This window comes from Chiloscyllium plagiosum, chromosome 5, assembly GCF_004010195.1.
Source record: "Chiloscyllium plagiosum isolate BGI_BamShark_2017 chromosome 5, ASM401019v2, whole genome shotgun sequence".
NCBI lineage: Eukaryota > Metazoa > Chordata > Chondrichthyes > Orectolobiformes > Hemiscylliidae > Chiloscyllium > Chiloscyllium plagiosum.
Window position 1 is genome coordinate 13,455,895 of NC_057714.1, and position 22,998 is coordinate 13,478,892.

The 22,998-nt window shown below is 40.5% G+C and overlaps 1 protein-coding gene across 1 annotated transcript in view; it reads right to left on the reverse strand.

The window, feature by feature from the left end:
* LOC122550229 (A disintegrin and metalloproteinase with thrombospondin motifs 16) overlaps window positions 1-22,998 on the reverse strand; it is a 229,647-nt gene that overhangs the window by 13,372 nt on the left and 193,277 nt on the right. Inside the window, exons 18-19 of the mRNA XM_043690988.1 lie at window positions 6,064-6,268; window positions 1,024-1,218 (exon numbers count right to left, since the gene is read on the reverse strand). Coding sequence (XP_043546923.1) covers window positions 1,024-1,218; window positions 6,064-6,268 — 400 coding nt within the window. The remainder of the gene's footprint in view (window positions 1-1,023; window positions 1,219-6,063; window positions 6,269-22,998) is intronic.

The window sequence follows — 22,998 nt, forward strand, 5'->3', positions numbered from 1 at the left end:
AGACTTTAAAAATCTTTAATTAGACCTCATTTAGAATACTGTGTCCAATTTTGAACCCCACACCTCAGGAAGGACATACTGGCACTGGAGTGTGTCCAGCAGAGATTCACATGGATAATCTAGGCCTAACAATACGATGAACGGCTGAGGTTCCTGGGTTTGTATTCATTAGAGTTTAGAAGGTTGAGGGACGATCGAATAGAAACTTAAAAGATAATGCATGGTGTAGAAACTGTTGATGCTGGGAAGTTGTTTCCGTTAGGCAGGGAGACTATGACCCATGGGCACAGCCTTAGAATTAAAGGGGGTCAATTTAGAACAGAAACGAGGAGATATTTCTTCAGCCAGAGAGTGGTGGGCCTGTGGAATTCATTGCCATGGAGCGCAGTGAAGGCTGGGATGTTAAATGTCTTCAAGGCAGAGATTGATAAATTCTTGATCTTGCAAGGGATTAAGCGCTATAGGAAGAGTGTAGGTAAGTGGAGTTGAAATGCCCATCAGCCATGATTACACAGCGGAGTAGACTCGATGGGACGAATGACCTTACTTCCACTCCTATATCTTTATGGTCTTATGATGCTGTCCAGTGGGTGAGATCTCTATCAGCCTGATGTAATTGCAGTCTGTATGTGTGAATGTGTTAGCAATGCATGTGAAGAAACATGTGCAATCAAGATTGCCTGTAGGTATTCAACATCCTTTTTTCCTATTCATTGACTTCAATGAAGTCCTGGGTTGGTTTTCATCGCCAAAAGAATTTGAGGTCCTGACTTGTCAGCAGGGCCATGCATAGCTAACCTATATTGCATTATTGTAGCATGACTTCTATCATTTTCCAATATGTGAGATCTTGCTGATGTTGGAAGACCTGTCAACATCACTGTTTCAATTAGAGATTCCATTCATTGGAGGTCTTACATGTTTTATTGATTCTGCTTTAATATTTTTGGTTACCTGTTATTTCCGGTTATTATTTGATCGATAAATTCCTGTTGACTTTGAAAACTAAACTGGTTACTGTACCTCGGCCCATGTGGATATAAACCACTGCATTTTGCGATGTTTATGACAGCGTTTCAACAAGCAGGTTTCCTGGGTTTTAGGTTTTTCTTTGGCCTTGCAAGCACTTCCATGTAGGATCTGAGATCTGGGAGTCGGATTTGTACTCTTGCAAACAACAGTCCTCTTTTTCCACCCTTTTCCACATGTTCGGGAACACTACAGACAAACAATAACGAACAATAACTGGTTATTTCAGCTTAAGTATCATACTATTCTGGCTTAAATTCTATTTTTTTCCAATTAACCTGCATTATATTGTCAACTTGATCATGTTTTATTAAAAATAATTTGAAGTTGCTTCAGTCATCACTACTGTAAAAACTACTCATCACCATCATGAATTTTGTCGGTTGATTTAATGAATGTGTGTTCTTGATACAATGATAGCATCTACTCTTTAAAGTCAATTATATATCAAAGGATTTGCACTGGTTAATTTTATACATTCAATGCAAAACCCATTTTCTGGGAATGAGAAAGAGTAGAGATAAACATAAACTTTCTGGCTATACTGGTGATCTTAGAATCTTAAAACCTCTACAGTGTGGAAACAGACCCTTCAGCTCAACAAGTCCACACTGACCCTCCAAAGAGTATCAAACCCATTACTCTATATTTACCCCATGATTAATGCATCTAACCTACACATCCCTGAAAACTATGGACAATTTAGCATGGCCAATTCACCTAAACTGTTCATCTTTGGACTATGGGAGGAAACCGGAGCACCCGTAAGAAACCCACATAGACACGGGGAGAATGTGCAAACATAGACAGTCCCTTGAGGCTGGAATCGAACCTGGGTCACTGGCACTGTGAGGCAGCAATGCTAACCACTGAGCCACCATGCCGTCCCCTTGTGATGTTTGTGGTCAGCCGAACAAGTGAAACCTAGTTCAACTTTAGACTAATGGGTAAACCAATCAATATCAAAGCTTTCCCATAACAGAAGGGAAAAAAAAAACAATTTTGATATCACAGTACCATAATTCACATCTCAAGTGAACTGTGGCTTAATTGTCTCTTGTAAGACTAATCTTCCTAGTAAAGTTAACACTTAATGACTGCTGTCTAAGCAATAACATGAAAATAACTTAATGAAGCTACTTATTAATTCTATGAAGTGTAGATGCTGACATTTGAAGAATGGCCCAAATTAATGCCCAGAAAACTGTGCAATGGGATATAAAAGCAAATTTATCAATTTGACATTCAAACTCTTCTTACTTTAAAACTCTATTAACTTCCAAGTTTGTGGCAATCAAGAGTTAATAGTTAGTGAGGTGTAACTGGTGCCTAACTTAGGGTGTTAACTGCTATGGCTGACTAGGTCCAGCCAAGGTGTTGGTACCAGGGTATATGTTAAAGGGATATATCGATGGAACAAACCATATGGCATGTCGGAGTGTGGAAGAGATCATTTGGACTGTGTGGGAAGGAGGTGCTCAATGATTCAAGCCAAAATCAACTGTAAATATAAATAATGCATTGCCATTCAATTCCTTATCATGGGAACAGCACAGTGCTTCACGTGTATGTGTGTGTGTGTGTATGTCTGTTTGTTTGTGTGTGTCTGTGTGAGAAGTGTCTATAGCTGCTCAGGGTTTCTGAGTTTGAGGGGTGGCTGGAATCATTGAGGAGAAAGTGAGGTCTGCAGATGCTGGAGATCAGAGCTGAAAACGTGTTGCTGGAAAAGCGCAGCAGGTCAGGCAGCATCCAGGAAACAGGAGAATCGACCTTTCGGGCATAAGCCCTTCTTCAGGAATGAGGAAAGTTTGTCCAGCAGGCTAAAGGAGATAAAAGGTAGGGAGGAGGGACTTGGGGGAGGGGCGTCGGAAATGTGATAGGTGGAAAGAGGTCAAGGCGTCGTTTTGTGGTCTGACGATGGAGGAGTCCAAAGGCCTGCATATCCTTGGTGGGGTGGGAGGGGGAATTGAAATGTTGAGCTACAGGGTGGTTGGGTTGGTTGGTCCGGGTGTCCCAGAGGTGTTCTCTGAAACGTTCCGCAAGTAGCGGGCCTGTCTCCCCCATATAGAGGAGGCCACATCGGGTGCAGAGGATGCAGTAGATGATGTGTGTGGAGGTGCAGGTGAATCTGTGGCGGATATGGAAGTTTCCTTTGGGGCCTTGGAGGGAGGTGAGGGGGGAGGTGTGGGTGCAAGTCTTGCACCTCCTGCGGTTGCAGGGGAAGGCACAGGACGGGCATTTCATCATTTGGGATAGTTCAGCTTCATGTACTGCTTTCCTAGTTTCAGGATAAACTCTATCACTGAAAGGTTAGTGAATATTTTGAAGATGAAAAGGAACAGCAAGAACTCATGGACATTATGGGGTAAACAAAAATCATATAGGGATAGGGTTGCAGTCCTGAACAGAGTTTCACGAGAGAGGAGGAACTTAAAAAGTAGGATTTTAAAGTCAGCAATACCAGTATCAGGATTGTTCACACACAGCCTTGTGCTAGATTGTTGGATAGAGCAACTAGTACAGTGGCTGAAGAATTGGTGCAGGAAGTTGGGCTTCAGAAAACGGGCACTGAGACTAGTTCTGGGGCCTGTTCAAGGTCAAAAGCTTGTATCTCAACAGAACTGGGACCAATGTCTTTGGAGGGAGGTAAATTAGTACAGTGTGGGAGAATTTGAACTAATTTGGAGATGGAAGGATGCCAGGATGAAACACTTGTGAGAAGGCAGAAAGTGCCCAAAGGAATTAAAGAGACAAACAGCAATAGAATAAAGAATAGCTTGGAGTGCAAATGTGGAATATGAATAATTATGTATAAGTTCATGACGCACAGAATTAATGTTGGTGAGCTGCATGTATAAATTGTCACGTAGGTGTACGATATAGTGACAATATCCTGGCTCAAAGAGGAGAGGATTGGATCCATAACATTCCTGGCTACAAAGTATTTAGGAATGATAGGGAAAAGTGGTAGCAATTAAAGGGGGATAATATCGTACAGAGGTCAAATTCAGATTCTATTTGGTTAGAATTTGTTAAAAGCAAATCAGTTTTAACTAACTGGATAAAATTCTTTAAAGAAATGACAGTGTAGATGACAATTGTGCATATGGACATTCAAATGGTGGTTGATGAGGCTCCACATCAAAACTCCCTGTAGGCCATGGATAAAAGGAACAGCAGCACGGATCAAAATTGGCTAAGTGACTGAAAACAAAGGGTAGTTGTGAATGGTTGTTTTTCAGTTTGGGATGAAATATGAAGTGATATTTGATATCATTCTTCTGACAAAAGAAAAGTAAATATTATAATTTTGGAAAGGGTCCAGAAAGATGTAGATTTAGGGATGCTTGTGATACATTTTTGAGGGTGACAGCTTGAGAAGGTTGTTTTAAAAAGGCATGTTGTATTCTTCGCTTTACTAATACAGGTACGATTACAAAAGCATAGTCATCACGCTAAATCTCTATAAAACACAGACTAAGACATTGCAGGAGTGCTTTTCTCAACTCTGAGTATAACACGAGGAAGGATGTGAACACCTTGGAGAAAGTGCAGAAGAGATTTCCAAGGATGTCACGAAAGATGAGGGACTTAAGTTATCGAAGAGACTGCAGAAAGCAATGTCATTTTTATGGCAGAGAAAGTTCAGAGTCTTTGTTAGGGTAACTAAAGAAAAACTCTTCAAGTCATGTTAGGAGATGTAGGAAACCTTGATTTCAGTGCAGCATTTTAATGTACTTCTGACCCACAATGCACCAACTGTAGTGGAAGAAATCAACAGCAGCATTTAAAAGAGAATTGGATAACGAGTTGAAAGGAAAGAATATAGTTTTGAGAAAGAAGCAGAGTGGAATTTAATTAAATAGCTCTACCAAAAGAGCCAATGTATAAACAATGGGCTGAATGGCCAGCCCATATACTATATTATTATGTGATGGAGAAAAATCAGACATTTGGCCACTAGAGGTCAGTACATCTTTTTCACCAATCTTCCTGTTATCAGTCAGGAAACACTGAGCTTGATTGTCCAACTTATCCTCTAATGGAACTGAATTCCACAACATTCTGCACCGAAAGTGCTGACATTTGTTCTAAAATGTGGGATTTTAATCTGAGAGCAATGACTTGTGAATTACAAAAACAAATTTATATCCAGTGCATGAGCTGATAATTGAGCTTGATAAATTCTTTACAATGTTTATGGTGGATAACTTAATCAGCTACCACATCGCAAATCAATTTGACTGTGTGAGAATTAAAATTTAATATGTCATTTTATAATTCAAAAATGTTTAGGATTAATCTGTGCTGTTTCCAATAGAATGTAAAACAAAAAAAAGTATATCAGAAGATCTTGGCCAAGTATTGTTTCAAAAACAGGAATTGTGTACAATCAGCAACAACAGATCCTACAACCGGTGATTTTAAATGCTGTTCTTTCATTAAGTATTTAGGAGAAGCTAATTGATATATACAGTCACAAAGAAAAAATCATAAAGTTATTGCAAATATATGCATAGGAAAGTGAAGACTACATTAAATTTTAGGAAGGTCAAGTGTCTCACACATGCTCATCTCTTCAGTAGCCACTTCTAATTTAGTATGAATGATCATAGTACAAGTATGGCCTGAGTGATATTCCATTACTTATTTTCTATCTCAAAATTTAAGCTGATGTGTTACAAGATCAGGGATACTAGTATGTTGAATTGAAAAAGGATCAATACAACAAAATACTGTCATATATGGAATAAACAGCATTAGAAGGGAGGGATTACAGATATCATTCAATTCAGCGCATCAGGAAGCATATGACCAACAGACACCACCAGGCTTATTTGCTGTACATGGTCAGTAACTGACTAATCCCCCAATTACATGGTAAATTAATCCCCATCTGATTGGGATCTGTTATTGGCTAGGTCTTAGGTTTGAACATGGTCCTGTGTCTATTAAGACTCTCAGCTAAGTGTTGGTATAGCTGAAACAAGATTATAACAGAATTATAATTCCTACAGTAAATTTGACATGTACCTCAGACCAAGCTCCCACACTCCATGCAGGTGGACAGTTATGAATATTGCATGCTTGCTTTCGGACTGGCATTGGATATGGACACAATGCATGATGCACATCTTCTAGCTTATTGTAAGCGACTCTTCGAGTGCAGCGGACTTGTCTTAGCTGTTCACCTCTTCCACACGCTTGGCTACATTCTCCCCAGTCACCAACAGCCCAGCTGTGAAAATATCAGAACAGTTCACAAGCTCATATTAAAGTGGAGGATTAAACCTGACAGTTACCAGAAACCTGGAATGCAAGGTCATGTCTGTTCTGAACATTACCTGATCCCACATAATGCTGCTTTTGAACAGAATGAAGGACATAAGACAATAAATTAAACAATATTAAATCTGAATGACTTGTTTTCCAAACCCACTTTAGAGTCAGCTTGACTTTGTCGGGTGCAATAGTCTGAACTCAAGGTAGAATGAAGATTTCATCTTTCTTCAATCATTTTGCTCTACCTGTATATCAAAAAAAAAATGAAGCATTCATGCCAATTTTTTAAAGAAGTTCAAAAGCCAGGAAGATTTCAGAGAGATTGCAAATAGATCTGACAATAATACAGTTGAATAAATCAAGACTACTGTGATGCAATAGTAGTGTTCCCTAGTCTGAGTCAGAAGACCTGGGCTCCAAACCTACCTGTTCCAGAGGTATGCACTAATATCTCTGAACAGGTGATTAGAAAATACAGCAAACGTTGTTTGAACTGGCACTCTTGATAAACCGGCAAAAATTGCATACCTCAAATATTGCAAAGTTTACTGTACTATCCTGTCCAATTATTAGAGTTTTTAAATTTATTTACCACAATGGAAAATATGTATTGTTCAATTGAATGGCCACACAAAATATCCAACAGTTGATTGAATTTTGAGTCAATTTTTCCTCAAATTCCGCGATCTACTGCAATGTCCGAGTAGCCAGTGGAGAGGCGAGTGAGAAGGCTCTCTGCCGATAAGTTTTATTTAAAGCGAAGTTGCATTATTATTTAAGTAGTATAACACTGTAACTAGTATAACAGTAATGCGTGTACCCCAGCATTATGTTTCCATTACTTAGTGTGTTTTTTTAATTGGTGCAACCCAATGCAGTTAAAGACCAGCAAATGACTTACCTTAAATTCTTCACTGCCATTTCTAATTTCATCCTGCAAGATTCTACAGGTGAATGACATTCCAAACTAAGGCCAACTTCATTAATTTAGTCAAATTATGATCATGCTCCAAATACTGCCCTCGAGGTGGAGAAGAGATTGCTTTTTTCTCCTCTTCAGGAATGGATCTTTGCAAAAATACAGATCTGGAGAGAGATGCAGTGGTTTTTGTTGAAGCTCATTCTGAGGAGCTCAAATATGCTGTACAGACTGGTCCGAGGAACACAACAGAAATAAACATGAATGACAGTTGGAAGATCATTGATTTGGTGAATGATGTTCTTTGGTGCCTGAATATTTCTGGCTTTCCAGGACAGAGTTGCCCTTGAGGTAGCTGTTACAAATTGGCACATTCCAAGGTCGAGGACTGCATTTTAAAATGTGCTGTAAAGCTTGGGGAAGTTGTCACAGAGGCACAATGATGAAGGACCACTGTCAGAAGCCTTTCAGCTATATAACATTGAGAGGCTGGAAACAGTGTAGAACACCTCAGTGTATATGCAAGAAATTGGCTGAATATCATTTTCATCAAGTTTCATGGTGTTGGGGATGTGGTAATGTTCTCTCTGTAGGGCCCAGTGAATTTTCTCACGTTATCGTCTCAAACCTGCCAATGCACCACACCCCATGGCACACTGTTCATCCGATGCTCGGCCTATTCTCCTACTCATCACTGGAGGAAGTGCCCACCACTATAGGGACATTCTGGGATTTCTGGCACTGGTGCCATATTTAAAAAGCCATTATGCTTACAGTCAGTTGTTGGTAGTGCAGAGGTCCCCTGCATAGTTCCTGACATTTGTCCCAAATAAGGAAGATAACAGGAAGTTGGGGCCCCCTCCTTTGCAGATAACGACCTGGCAGTCCTGATGGACAGGGTTATGCGGAAGGAAGGCTGATTCTATTCCCAGGACTAGCAGAAGAGGTCACGACACCAAACTGTGCCAACTTAGTTGAGGGTGCAATCCAGGTCAGGATGGTGTCAACCATTCTGAGGAATGCCCAGCATTGTAGAAAGAAAATCTATGACCTTCTTCACTCTGCCAGGGTAAGTTCCAACAATTCCTCTGCTAACTTATCTAACTCCACGACTGTACTCAACTCACACCAAGGCTAATGATCTCACTCTCACTGCTATCTGTAGCACCTTTCCTCACTTGCTGTCACCCACCCAATCCCCTGAACCCTACTAACTCTACCTGGCCTTTGCGCCTCCAACTCATCCACCTCACCACCATTCTCCCACCTGATTTAGCATTAACAGCTATGCTAGCCACTTGAATTTCATTCTATCACTCCATTTGTTTCAATCTAGGAGACTGAGGCCGACATAAGAGCTAAGAAAGTTAACGGGATGCCTAACATTTGGCTCCTCACCATTTATGAGAAGATCCTGACACTGACCACTCCAAACATCCAACTGTGTGAAGCCACTGTACTGATATCAGAGGCTGCCCTTGACTAACTATGTCAGAGTACCAAGAGTGTATTCCTTGCCTTAACTAAGGATTACTCTGCTTGGACGTTGAGGTTTGGTCATTTGTCTGAAATACAGATAGTGGGTTTGCTACATTCGGTTCAGATGTAACAGTGACATGCACAACATGTCAGCCCCCTTGACTGTTGGTTGCTGTCAAGCATAGCTAGCTGCCCAGTTGTGTGTCTTTGCGAAAAGGCAAGTCAAAAGTACTGTGAGACTTTAAGCACCAGCTGAAGGGGACAAAGTGAAAAAGATAAGGCAAGGCAGAGATGCCGTGAGCTTTCAAGTAGGCACACGAGTTATTGAGTACAAAGTTATGAAGAGAGGACTCCTGAGATATACTCTCATCCAATCCATAAGCTGATGTCTGTCCCTGTGTACAGATTGCAATGAAAGGTGCCGGTATGTCCCTAAATGCAGTGTTGAAGTGCAGAACTGTTATTGTGTTCGGATATTTGATGGGTCAAGAGAGTGCAGTGAGGATGGTACTTGTCTGATGCTGACATCCATGGGCTGGCTGTGCACTGTCACTGTTCTTAAGCATGCCTTGAGATTTTGGTGCTTGGTGTCCAAGATGGAGGTGCAGATGAGCAAGTGATGACTCGCAATCATTCTGACTTTCATGTCAGAAACTGTTACGGTCTAGTTTCTAACTGGCGAGTGGGAGACTGGGAAACTCCATATAAAAAAGGTGACATTAACTACTAACAGCTGGTCATGCTTGCTAATGCATGCAAACAGGCATCTTGCTACTCACTGGTGAGATCCTTGTCTCGCCTTTCACCACTTGGTTGGAGAATGGGCCTTACTGCTTTTGACATTGGGAGAGTAGACAGGCAGCGTTTCATTATGAATCAGCAGTTAACTTATCCAATTCTCAAAACCCTGCCATGCCCTTCCTTCTTTCTGTTCAAAAACCCTACCAGGAGCTAACACACGGCTATGGCTTTTAGATATTTTCTGATCAAGCTGTTCAGAGATACTATGATGCAGCTCTAGAGCAGATGGGACTTGAATCTAACACTATCACTTGACACCACTGTACCATGGCACAGCCCCAAACTATCAGGTGACCACAGAGGCTTCAGATCTCAACGCTGCTTTGTTGCTGGTAGGAGTATCAGTTCAGATATTTTTTAATAACTTGTTCAGAGATGTTAGTACACATCTCTGGAGCACATGGGACCTTAACCCAGGTCTTCCCTGGTTCAGAGGCAGGGACACTATCACTGTACACAAGAAATGTTGGGAACATCACTTCATTTTCTTTGTCATTGTGGCCTCACAGGGCCAGAGACCTGGGTTCAATTCCTGCCTCAGGCAACTTTCTATGTGGAGTTTGCACATTCTCCCAGTGTCTGCGTGGGATTCCTCCGGGTGCTCCGGTTTCCTCCCACAGTCCAAAAATGTGCAGGTTAGGTGAATTGGCCACGCTAAATTGCCTGTAGTGTTAAGTGAAGGGGTAAATGTAGGGGAATGGGTCTGGGTGGGTTGCTCTTCGGAGGGTCGGTGTGGACTTGTTGGGCTGAAGGACCTGTTTCCACACTGTAAGTAATCTAAAATACCAGATATACAGAAGATCAAATGCTGTAAGCCAGGAATTATATTCTCCCCGTGTCTGCGTGGGTTTCTGCCGGTGCTCCGGTTTCCTCCCACAGTCCAAAAATGTGCAGGTTAGGTGAATTGGCCATGCTAAATTGCCCGTAGTGTTAGGTAAAAGGGTAAATGTAGGGGAATGGGTCTGGGTGGGTTGCTCTTCAGAGAGTCGGTGTGGACTTGTTGGGCCGAAGGGCCTGTTTCCACACTGTAAGTAATCTAATCTAAATAGCATGTTTGTGCCATGAAAAAAAAAAGTTGATTTCTCTCTAATGAGGGAGCAGCCAACATGGTCTTCTGGGACTATTGTGGCTTTACCTTTAGTTGAAAAAATGGTTACTGAATCAACGCTATCATGTATTATCTGAAACCCCAAGAAGATTGACAGTGGTAAGCCACAGGCTCAGACATAATATTCAGCCTCTAACCACAGCAATGTCTGAACATGAGTCAGACACCTCATGGTTTGCTCTGTGATCTAAACAAGGACTAGATAAAACCATCTATACTGGCACAAACTAATGTTCCTGTATCTAATTCCAAGTGCCATGATAAAGGTTTATAAAGCCTATACTTGTTCTTTAATGCCAATAATTGGTCATTTTTGTATAAGCTTTATCTTAACCCACTGAGTGCTTGGAGATGGTGTTGGTGAATGAAAGCACAAGGACATTGATCTTCCATCTATTTAATTAGATAATTAACCCCTCTGGTTTATTTACCATTCTACAGTGTTACTATATTATGAGAATGATGTAGGATTTTGCAAACATTATAATGACAATAGAGTTTTAAAACCTTGCAGTTCAATAATTGGTACAGGTCATTCTGCTATAACTTGACAGTTGTGTTCCCCTGCAACCCTGTGGACTAGAAAATCCCACTATGGAAAACTGCGATAGAAAATCCCTATAGTTCATTAGAAAGTTCGCGTTATCCAAACATCGTCCACAATTTGTCAACTGCATTATAGCGAATGATGAAACGTGCATTATACCAGAACGACCTGTAACTTAAACATGCATTTATCTTAACATAGACATTAAGTAGAAGCAGGATCTGTGAAAACAAAGCTTCAGAATAGGGCTATTGCCCAAGCTCTTCACTCACCTACTGAAAGATTCTGAGAACTGCAATTTGATGGGGTGTTTACCTCACACACTTGTTACACATCTGGAGTGCATACTGGTGTGCTTCCATGCTATATTTCTATATACCCAAACCATACTGTCAACGCCACACCACACCCTCAACTAACCCGCCTCGTCCACTCAATGGTGATGGAGTTTTCCCATCTGAAATTCTAATGGATGGAAAACTGCTGATTGAGGATTTGAAATTTCCTGCTGCACACTGCACTCCAGGAAATAGTCAGCCATGTGAAATTAGAAATCCTTCTTCTCAAATAGCTGCAATAGGAACAGCCTATGGAGAGTGTCACACTCCAGTTGCTCCTTGGATACTTGCATATAATCAGGCTAATTCCAACAGTAAGCTTAATAAACATTTTTCTGTTTACTTCTTGAAGACATCAGCACCATGTGGATTGGTAGTTCAGCCTAGTTGTAAATTACAAATCAATGCATTTGCAGCAAAAAGAAAACCATAAACAGAGCCAATTAGCATGGAGATGTATTACATTATTCACAGAAAAAGCGAGGAGACCAACCTGGAAGTATGTGGATCGCCAACTTCTATTCCTCCCCTTAGAAGATGCCTGATTGAGCATCTTGCAGCCAGTACACAGCAGCCTAATGGGAACCTGACCACCATCAGACAGCAATGATGGCAGAGGGACGGAAAGGTGGGACATCTGGGAACAGATGGGGCAGGGCGTGTACCAAAGGTTAGTCATTGCCACTGGTTTAAGAAATGCTGGCCTAAGTGGAAAGAATATTTGAATATACCATTCTGAGTTTTGCTCATGAATATCAAGTGTTTAGGAGAGGGCTCAAACTCTACTCTTTAATTGTCTTTGTCACTCTACAGATGGAGCAGACAGTGCTGATGAAGGGCATAGAATATGGATGACTCCACAGTCTGACGATGATTCTGAGTCCTCCTGCAGACTGAAAGTAATCAGTGGGAGGTCCTATAATGGGAATAGGAAACCTCTTCGCCAGAACAAAGCACCTTGAATGGGGGGCTCAGAGGTGTCAGCCGCTACTGGGTTACAGTACCATAAAAGGCTTAATGAATTCTTACTATGTGCCAGGATGTGTGTGTAATCATTTTGGAGATGGAACTATGTGCAACTGTGCAAATATGTGAGATAGGATTACCTAGTGTCCTGCTCAAGTTGGCATGAAGCAGAGATGTCACCCCAAAAAACATTAAGGGGTGAGTTATAAATGCAACACCTGTAAACTGGCGAGTATCTTTGAGAAATGTTAATAGCCGACAAAGGGTGGATTTAGCACACAACTATGATTGCAACATACATATGCATTACAGTGACACCTTTTACTTGCGGGAGGAGGAGGTAGATACTGTTCACAAGAAGGCCAAGTCCAGAGCTGATCAACCCAACATGACCATTTCCAGCCATGACAGAGGTGATGGTGCAGGGTCTCTTTAGAAATCAGTGTGTGTTCTTAAGTTGCTCGTCTCTGAACTCATCTCAAATGTCTTCCTTGTTTGCTTTCTGGATAAACATCAGCAGCTACAGCCACTCACTCAGAGGGTCCAACGATAACCTCTGAGGAGGAGGATCAAGGTTCAGAGGGTAAATTGTTACACCCTTGCTCTCCATCTCACACTAGTACAGAAACAAGCACACAGAAGGTGCACATGCCAGTTCTAAGGACTCCACATGTGTAGAGTGGCAAACCCAACTACTGGAGATTGAAATCGAGCAGGCTTCTGACATTTGGAGGAGGGCTGAAGACTTCAGAAGATGTACCTTCCTCCACTGAAAAACTGGTGACTGCCATAGAGGACCAAAACTGGCTGTTCACAGTGGGATATGGGTTGGCATTGAAAACCACAGTCCATCACCGTACAGCCAATTTACTTATGATTTGTGGTTCACCTTTATAAACTTAACTCCTGGCTGCTCAAATTGCCTCAACAGACCCCCTTTTAGTTTTACCTATGTCATTGGTACTCAGGTAAATCACAAAACTCCATTCCAATCCAAGTTTCTTTTCAGCTGCCAGTAGATATCTTTATCTTTCACAAGGGGCAGGCAACACAGTCTTCCGGACTTATGCTCTGGCCTGCAGAGAATAGTACCAGTACCAGTTATATTTTCAACTGGATGTTTAACAATCTTTTGTACTTAATATAATGGGTTCAACAGTTCACATTGAATCCTCTGCTCCCAAATTATTTCCTTTCATTTTGCTGGTTTTGATTTTAGTTTCATGATTGTTTCTCTCTTTTTCCATGTTTTTTGGTTTTGGATTTCAGCTGTTCATGATTCCCCACGTCGTCCTGTTTAAACATTTGTTTCCTTAACACTCCCTTTGCCCCAGCACCATTTATTCTATTTTCATTTAACCTCTCATGCTTTCCCTCCTATCACAGATCTTTTCCGTTCATTTTCTCCCTCGTATGATTAAAGTCTAGGTCTCACCAAATGGCAGGCAGGGTTATTAAAATAATATAGAAATGTGTTAACTCCACTAGCATTGGCTATTATAACTAACATTCAGCTTTGATGCGCAACTGTTGTTAAGATTAATGGTAATGGTTGATGAAACTTCACAAAGAACTGTGGAATCTTGATAGAAGGCAGTTAGGACCATAAACATTTTAAAGTGGTCTTGTTTAGATATACTTGAAGCACTGCAACATGGTTGTTCACACTTGGGAAATCTTGGACACCAAGACATGGCAATGGCAAGCTAAAATGACTGAAGAAATGAAATGCTTTGAGCTATTGCGTGGAGCCAGTGTGAAGACATGATGTAAGAGATGGTCAACATTGGAAATACCAGTAAAAAATCCCACGGGAACGTGCTTACCCATTACGTAGCAATTTGTGTAGAAATCAATTCAATCATCTAATCTGAATCCACAATTCCAGCCCAGGCATTCCCAAGTATGACTGACACACCACTACCGCTATTTGTGATATTCAGGAAAGCTAAACAAGGGTGATGTTATAACTATAGTTATAACTATGACTATGTCAAAGTTTCCTAAGTATTAGAATAACCAATCAAAATTGATCGCCTGTAGTTATTTTGTGAGTGATGAAGTTCCACAAGAGTATTTCACAGAGACCGATTGAATCACATTGTTAAGTAAAATAAAATCAATTTTTATTTTAAAAATGTACTTGCAGCACTAAGCGTTCTTATTTATATAAACTACACAACTGTGTTGGACTATGGAACAAAGATTTTGTCAAAGTGCTGCTTTGTACCTGATAATCACTCTCATTTACACTTCGTTACTATGTTTGGACAAATCTTCATAATGCAGATGATTGAACTCGCTTTGGGCCACCAATGGGCATTGGTAGGTTCCATTCTGTCATTCTATACCCAACTACCCATCTCATGGTTGTGCAGCCAGCAAGCTGCTGACAGCTGGCTGGCTCACAGCTCAACAGAGAATGGAAGTAAAAAACTCATAGACTGTAACTCAAACCGCTACTGAGACAGCCAAAAAAACATCTGTCAGCACTTGAGCACATTACCTTCACAGTTATTAAGTAGATCTATTCTCTCACAATTATAAATAGTGCTTATTAACTTGAAAATGTTATAACCTCGTTAGTAAAACACTTGCAGCATTTCCTCTTCAGGAGGTAAACATTACCTTTATTACCGAATTAAATAAAATAACCATAGCTTCAGAAGCAAGTGTTCTTTTTGCTGATGTAATATATACGATTTGGCTCATAGTCAAAAATCACCGACTACATATAACAACGGTCAAAGCTATCAGTTCCAGTAAATAGCATTTACTGGGACAGTTCAAGCAATGTTATAATGCCAATGTACATCACTAATAAGGCAAATCTTGAGAGTGATGTCACCTTCTATAAAGATATCTGCTTTTTATATCTGCACTGTTTACCGACATTGCAGTTAGACTTTCTGCTGATGCCTGCTCTGCTTTCGTGTAAGAGTACACAAAAGTCTCCATAGCTGTGAAAAGAGTAGAACTATTATGTGTACAGCACAGAATGAGACATTGTGAATATGGACACAACATGAAAAATTCATTACCAATATTAATGTTCCCTTGATTGATCATATTATAGTATAGAATTATAATAATATGCAAGTCAGCAAACTAAACCCCCCCAAAAAAATCATACCACAGCTGTAAACAGTGTTTATTTGGCAATGAAAACAGTCCATGAGAATGTTTACCAAACTTTTCTGATTTAGACTGTCGATGTTTGTTTCTAAATGGAGACAGGGACTCGACTGTTCCAGTCCACTTTGAAATATGTCAAAGCAACTCGGTGATGGTGTGTCACAAAGAGAATGATATGCATTGCATAATAAAATAAAGCAATAAAGGAGAACCTATTGAGAGCCCGATGTGCACAATAGCCCTGATTTGCTGATAGCAAAAGTGGGATTTGGCTGGCCCACTGCAAGGGTTCAATGTCCTGGCAGCTGAGAGGGTGGTCTATCTTAAACTTTCAGACACAAGACTCTGTTTCCAATATAAATAGGCTATTGGCACAGAGAATGCTCGCCCATAAACTTTAGACTATGTCATAGTAGGTTGGGATATGAGGTCTGGTGAATCAGCAACAGTTAAGAGGCAATGAATATCACGTGGTGTTGGCAGAAAAGCTGACAAATTGGTCACAATGATTCACCTTCGAAATGTGGAAATTCATGACTCATTACTTTACTTTACTTTGTTCTAGGGAAATTGTTGGATGGGAAAATTGGAGACACGTATGTAATAACCGTTAAAGACACTCATTAGCAAGTCTCAGCTCTGGGAAAGAAGGACCTGTCTCACAACATGCTATGGCTATGAGACAAAAATTCAGCAAAGATGTATCTTGATTTTTAAAAAAACAACCTTTGGCAAATTGCTTTCAAAAGAGACGATGAAATAAGCTTGGCTCCCATGGAATTGGCAGTCAGATTTTGGGCTAACAAAGGAACTAGTTGCATTTTCATTGACAGGACATAATCATTAACAGTACTGTACATTTGTGTTCAAACTGACCACTTGTGGAAGTTGTTGGTGAGTGGTGCATGGCACATTGGATTTCACCATCTTAATCATTGGGAAGATATTGGGGGAACTGCCTGCAAGCTCACGGATTGTAGGCTGTAAGAACCGCGGCTAAGATAGATTGCAGGTGGATCTATTTTGGGATGTAGGAATAAGCAGATGTTATTTTTAAAATTAGATTTATAAATGATAGGAGGCTGAGCATCAACAAGCTGATACAGAGCTTTAACACTCACAGCATTCAAAGTATTGACCTCCCTTTCCTTGAAGAATTTATCAATGTAACTTCTGGCATGAACCCAAGTTCCCTTATCTGAAATAAAACATTTAGTTTAAACTAATATTTCAGATTTCTAAAAAAAATAAATTTCTATACCTCTATTAGATCTCGTAAAATGTTACCATTCCAAAAAGTAAAATTCACACGAAGTCGAATACTCAGAATTTTGCTTATGACAAACAACCTTACTGGGCAGAAGTTGTATCCAAATGCCAAGTTGCATAAAGTGCCTCTAGCATGTCTACTGGAAAATTACCTCTATACAGTTGGACTGTAAGACCATAAGACGTAGGAGCAAAAGTAGACCATTCAGCCCATCAGTCTGATTGACCATTCAATGACTTCATGGCCGATTAGATAATCCTCTACTCCATTTCCTGCCGTTTACTCAGAACACTTGATTTCCTGACTAATTAAAAACATTTATCTCAGCATTGAATGTAGTTAAAAACTTGGCCTCAACAGTTCTCTGCATTAAAGAATTCCACACATTAACTTCCTCTGAGAGAATGAATTCCTCAACTTGGCCTTAAATGGGTGACCCCTTTACTCTGACATTGTGCCCTCTGGTCCTAGACTTGCCTACAAGGGAAACAACTTTTCTGTATCTACCCTGTCAAGCCCCCTCAAAACCTAAAAAGATATATTTATATCTGTCCTTCGATAATAAGACCAGAACAGTTCACAGTATTCTCGGTGTGCTCTAGCTGGAGCCTTGTATACCTTTAACAAGACTTCCCTATTTTTATAGTCCATTCCTTTGAAATAAAGGCCAGCGTTACATGTCCTTCTTTCTTATCCACTGAAATTGGGATGCCAGCTTTTGTGCTTCATACGAGTAATGAGACCCAGCACTTGTAAATATGGGGAGGGGGAAGAGATAAAGAAACAGTGAGATTAATATGAGGAGGAAGAGAATCTGAGCATTGCAAGCTGGCTCTCATTTTAGGAGAGAGATAGACTGAGCTGCATGAGTTAATACTTGCCAGAGAACATGAAAGTGAAAAATGAAATAGACAAAGTATTGAGGGCTTGTATAAAGGAGAGAGAGAAAGAGAGGGAGAGAGAGCCATTAGAACTGGCACTGAGTGGTAGAAAATTGCACTGGGAATTAGCAATTAGTAGGATAGACAGTAACAGCAGGAGACAAGACTTGGAAAAGAACAGCAGGAGCCAGGACAGAAGCTGAGTGAGAAGACCAGGCCTTTTCATTCTTGCTGGATGCTGTTCTAGAGTAATTCTGTTCACTTTAATCACTCTTAAGAGCAGTAGGACAGAAAATCCAGGATTGCACTTTAATCTTCTGAGGGCGACAACAAGGTTTGAGGCTATAATGAATTATCTTCGCTTTGAACTATGCTGCAAACAGGCTAGCCACAGTGCCGCAAATAAATATATATGTAATGTAATATATAATAAATATATATGTAACTTCCAGCTCGGCGAACAGAACCACAACATAGATAGATAGCATGTGCATTATACTGTATAATAATGGCAGTTAAATATAACAACAGGTTTAAGCATTAGGTGCTAAAGTTCCTGGTGATGTGAAATTTGCTGCATCACAGAATGTAGGGAATGTTGGATCACACCTTGGTTGAATTGCTACCATTACTTTAACATATCACTTTCGCACTGAGAAAGAAATGTTGAGGAATCTGCAGTAAGTTCCAGTAGGTAGCACATCATGGTCTGAGTCAATCCTTTCCTCTATAACTCAAACCATCTGCTTTAAACAGTGCTTCTTCAGTCAGTACTCTCTGAATTTAAATTTCTTTAGAACATCTAGTTTTGGGAGACAAAGCAGCTAAGATATGGGCAACAACTTTTATATTGAAGAATTCAGACTTCAATCCTGCCCCTAATTCAGTGCGTATTTAGCATTTGTTAATGCTGCTCATAACTGGGCACTGGAAAGGACAAAGGGGATCTGGGAAATTCAAGCACAAAAGTTAAATTCATTTGAACTGACAAAGTTACTGTATCTGCTGAATGATGGAGGTGCAAATTAATTCTTGAAGACTCTGTTTTATTAGATGTTTCCAATGATAACATTTGATTTCCAACTCGGGGAAGTTGAACTTGACATGTTTACATAGGAAGTGTAAAACTATGGGTCACATTTTTCAACAGGAATTTAATTAACAGCTGTGTCGCAGCAAACTGTTCCCTGGTGCAAGGCAGCACCTGTTGTACTGCAAAGTTGGTGCCAAACACAGCCAAGACATAGCTAGTACCAAACCACGCTGGGTCTTCAAATTCCACATACATACGAAAGTGAGAAGCAATACTGGAGTTAGTATCGCTGAAAGTACTGTACAAAGGTCATAGCAGTTCTGATGCAATTCTAAAACAGCTCCGATTAAAGTTCCCGTAGTTCCAATGTCAAAGTCATTTTGTTTCATTGACCTCAAGGAAATACTATGTATACTAGGATATAGTTGCCACTGAGTTGCAGTGATTCTCAGCCTGGTAAACAGTCATCGCATTTTTGAACAGAAAAAGTGTGTTCAGTACAAATCTAGTTTCCTTAGTTTTAAAAACAAGATGTTAGAAGCCGGTCCAGCCCAGAAAGTGACCATGCTCACAAGAGGAATTCACCAACATTGTACTTTTTGATTAATTTTGCCCTTTCTTGGGTCTCCAGGGAAACTCTACAAACTAAGCCGGTTCATTTGAGTACACGGGCAATAGAAAGAATAGTCTTTATTGTCATGTGCACTTGAAAGACTGCAATGAAAAGTTTGTAATGCCATCTGTCATGCTATTTTAGATATGGGGTACCTAGGCACAGATACTTAAGTGTTGTTACAGAATTGGAATAGCTTAAAAACAGACCAGTACAGTCGATTCTGCTATAACGCGCGTTTCTCCAATGCAAATTGGCTTTAACACGATAGAAGAATTTAGACCATTATTGGTAGAACGCGAACTTTCCTTACCCATATTGACTATAATGTTATTTCAGCCCCATTAACTTAAATGGTGTGGCGATCACACAACTTTCTTATAATGTGGGATCGCATCTGGGCGGAACTATTATGTTATATCAGAACAGACTGTATGGGAATACAGAGTTTAAAAAGTCCAGAATGTGAATAAAAAGTATCTTTAAGGTAGTCAACTCCTAGTCCATTTTCACTGAGTTCATGCCTGCTGGGCTTCAGAACACAGGACCTTGCTGCCCCCAAGGGTTGACCTCTGTTCAGTACTCATCCCACAGTGGGCCTGGGCTTGCTCTGCTCCCACTCCAGGCTCCAGCTGTGACTTGGCCCGCACCTGCTATGCTCCTGCTGCAGGCTCCGGACGCGACTCGTCTCCCGGGCTGGTCTCAGACTCTGCTCTCCATTGTTAAGTTTGGTGGTTGGGGAGGGGGGGAAGAAATACTGCAGCAAGAGGGGACATGTTCCCTAGGGCTTTTTGAACACAGTTGCTGAGGAAAGAAAGGGAGAAGCTGCAGATTTTTTTTTCAATTTGTCAGTCCTTTTTAATAATAAAGGGGTGGTGCTAAAGGGCAGAAGAATTCTGGCAATGATAGGCGAGTCAGTTCAATGATAGCAGTGGGAAAACTCTTAGAAACAATGGGCTATTCAGAATTGAGTTCTAAAGAAGGATCACTGGACCGGAAACGTTAACTCTGCTTTCTCTCCATATGATGCTTCCAGGCCTGCTGGATTTTTCCAACAATTTCTGCTTTTGTTTCTGATTTCCAGCATTCGCAGTTCTTTTGTTTGAATAGTTTCAGGATATTTGATAGCAAGTTTAAAACAGAGATGAGGCCAAACTCAAAGGGTTGTGAATCTGAAGAGTTCACTTCCACACTGCTGTGAATGTTGGGACGCTGAGAAAGGGTTGTGGAGACCGGGTAGGAAAGTGGAGTTTAGAGGGATGAAATCAGCCATGATCGTTTTAAATGGCAGAGCAGACGCGAGGGACTGAATTCCCTACTCCTGCTCAGAGGTCTGCTGTTCTTATGCTTATGGACCTGGAATCCTTCAGGCATTGAATACAAAACGCAAAAGCTGAACTAAAGAACCAGGAAACATCAGTTAGTCACCAGATGGAATACTGTGATCACTGATGGGTCACACCTTAGTGTGACTGTGAAGATTGTCGGGGGGAGATACAGTCAAGATTTACTGGAATGGTGCCAGGAATAAGAGATAAGTAGATTGGAGAAAGATTTTATCATCCTTAGAGCAGAGATTCCATAGACTTGTTTAAAGAATGAAAGATGTCGTGTAAATAACTTGAAAGTACTTCTAACCAATGAAGGATTGATACTAGGGGTTATTGGCAAAAGCACCAGGAACAGTGTGAGGAAAATCAAATTACACCATTGAGTTGTTCAAATTTGGAGTGTATACATTTTCAATAGCAGCAGAATCCTTTTTGGTTTACCTCAGCTGCGTGTTGTTCCCAGTAAACTACCATGCACATAACTTTCAAGATATACATAACTTACCCAATTTTCATTGAATTTTAATATCATTGAAATTTCAAATTTTAGAAGTGGACAATGTGTTGCTAACATGGCTACTCAGAGTAAGTTGACTAATATTTACAATTTGTGCACTGACATTGTAAAAACTTTCCAATAGCTTAACTTATTTCAATGTAAGTGATCATGGGTGCAATGTCATCTCTGAAAAGACATTCATATGAGAAATTACTTATGCAACTTATAGCCCCATTGTTTGCGTGTCTAAGCCAACAGAAGTAGTGTTTGCAAGGTCGACACTGAACTGGAGACCTTCAGGGAAATCAGTTGATTGCAAGTCAGTGTGAAAAGCCACCACTTCATTCCCCCATTGTATAGTAGCTACTAACTTTGAACAATTTCTGTCGACGGCAGAAGTACTGATCATGTGATTACATGATAGAAACTGACCTCAGCCAATAAACCTTATTACTTCAGAGACAAAGCAAGTTTGGAGATCAACAGGACAAGAATATCATTTCCTCCAGCTAATAAAGACGGAATCATGTCTAACAACTATTCAACTTGGGCAACATGTGAAGGGGACGAAATTGCTTTCACCTGAAAATATTTCTTCTCATCTGCCATAATTTTGTCTGGAAATACTGAGACTTCCAATTTCTCTTCTTCTCCAAAGAACAGTGACAGACAACTATCTACCATATTGCAGCAACCTGAGAGGTGAAGAATAACTCATCCTATCATTCCTCTTCCCTCCATAGCAACACATTGTTAACACTATGTAAACAGCCACAAGCAGAAGGACAATCCTGCCATATAAAGTCTGAGGTTCAGTCAGCTGACTTTCTACTCCAATGTCATTAGGGGAAACACTCAGAACAAAAAAAATCAAAGCAAGAGCTTACAACAGAATTAGGCACACAAATGTATCTGTCATAAATCTGCTATGGAGCAGGGATGCCAGATCCAACTAAACTTCCTGTACAGATAGGAAAATTACACAGAGCATTTATCCTACCATGAATAAAAAAAAGTCTTACGATTCATACCAGTACCCACTTCCCACTCCCACGCCATCATTCTTCACACTTATTTTCCCTTTTACTCCACCTACAGCTTCGCACCACAATGCTGCCCTTTTACAATCTCCCCAGTACCCAACCCCTGCACAAAGCAGAGTGCAGAAGCGGCTTAGCAATGCAAATACATTCACACAGGATGGAGCATGAAAAATAAATCTGAAGACCAAAATTCACAGTTCTTGGCCGAAACAAAATCGACTTTAAAAACTTGCCAAAAGTTTAACAGAATTTGATAAAGTAAAAACTCTGGTTCCCATGAAAAGTTCAGTCGCAGGGTTTCCATGGTCTTGCTCTTTTAAGGCCTCGAAAATGCCCTGATTTCCTTTCCCCTTCCTGCCTGTGTGCAACAGTTTATTCTCATGTGGGTCCAGTTCCCATGGAAAATATTAAAGGAAGTTTGACATGTGCAGTCTTTTCATTCCCCTTTTATGCAGGAAATCACTTGCCTCCCTTTTACCACCCAGCTGCATAAAAGCAACGACAAGGAACTCTGGTCAAGCCTCCCTCATCTAATAAGGCAACTGTTCTTGTAGTAGTTGCAAAAGGTCTACTAATGGCAGAGGGAATATGAAATTATTAGGGAAGAGAAGAAAGGAAGATAAACTACAAAAGAAATATAAGACAAACATTATCTTCTTTTCTGTAATTTAATCCTCTCTGTTCTGGCTTCAACACAAAAGTTATACATCCTTCAATTTGTTC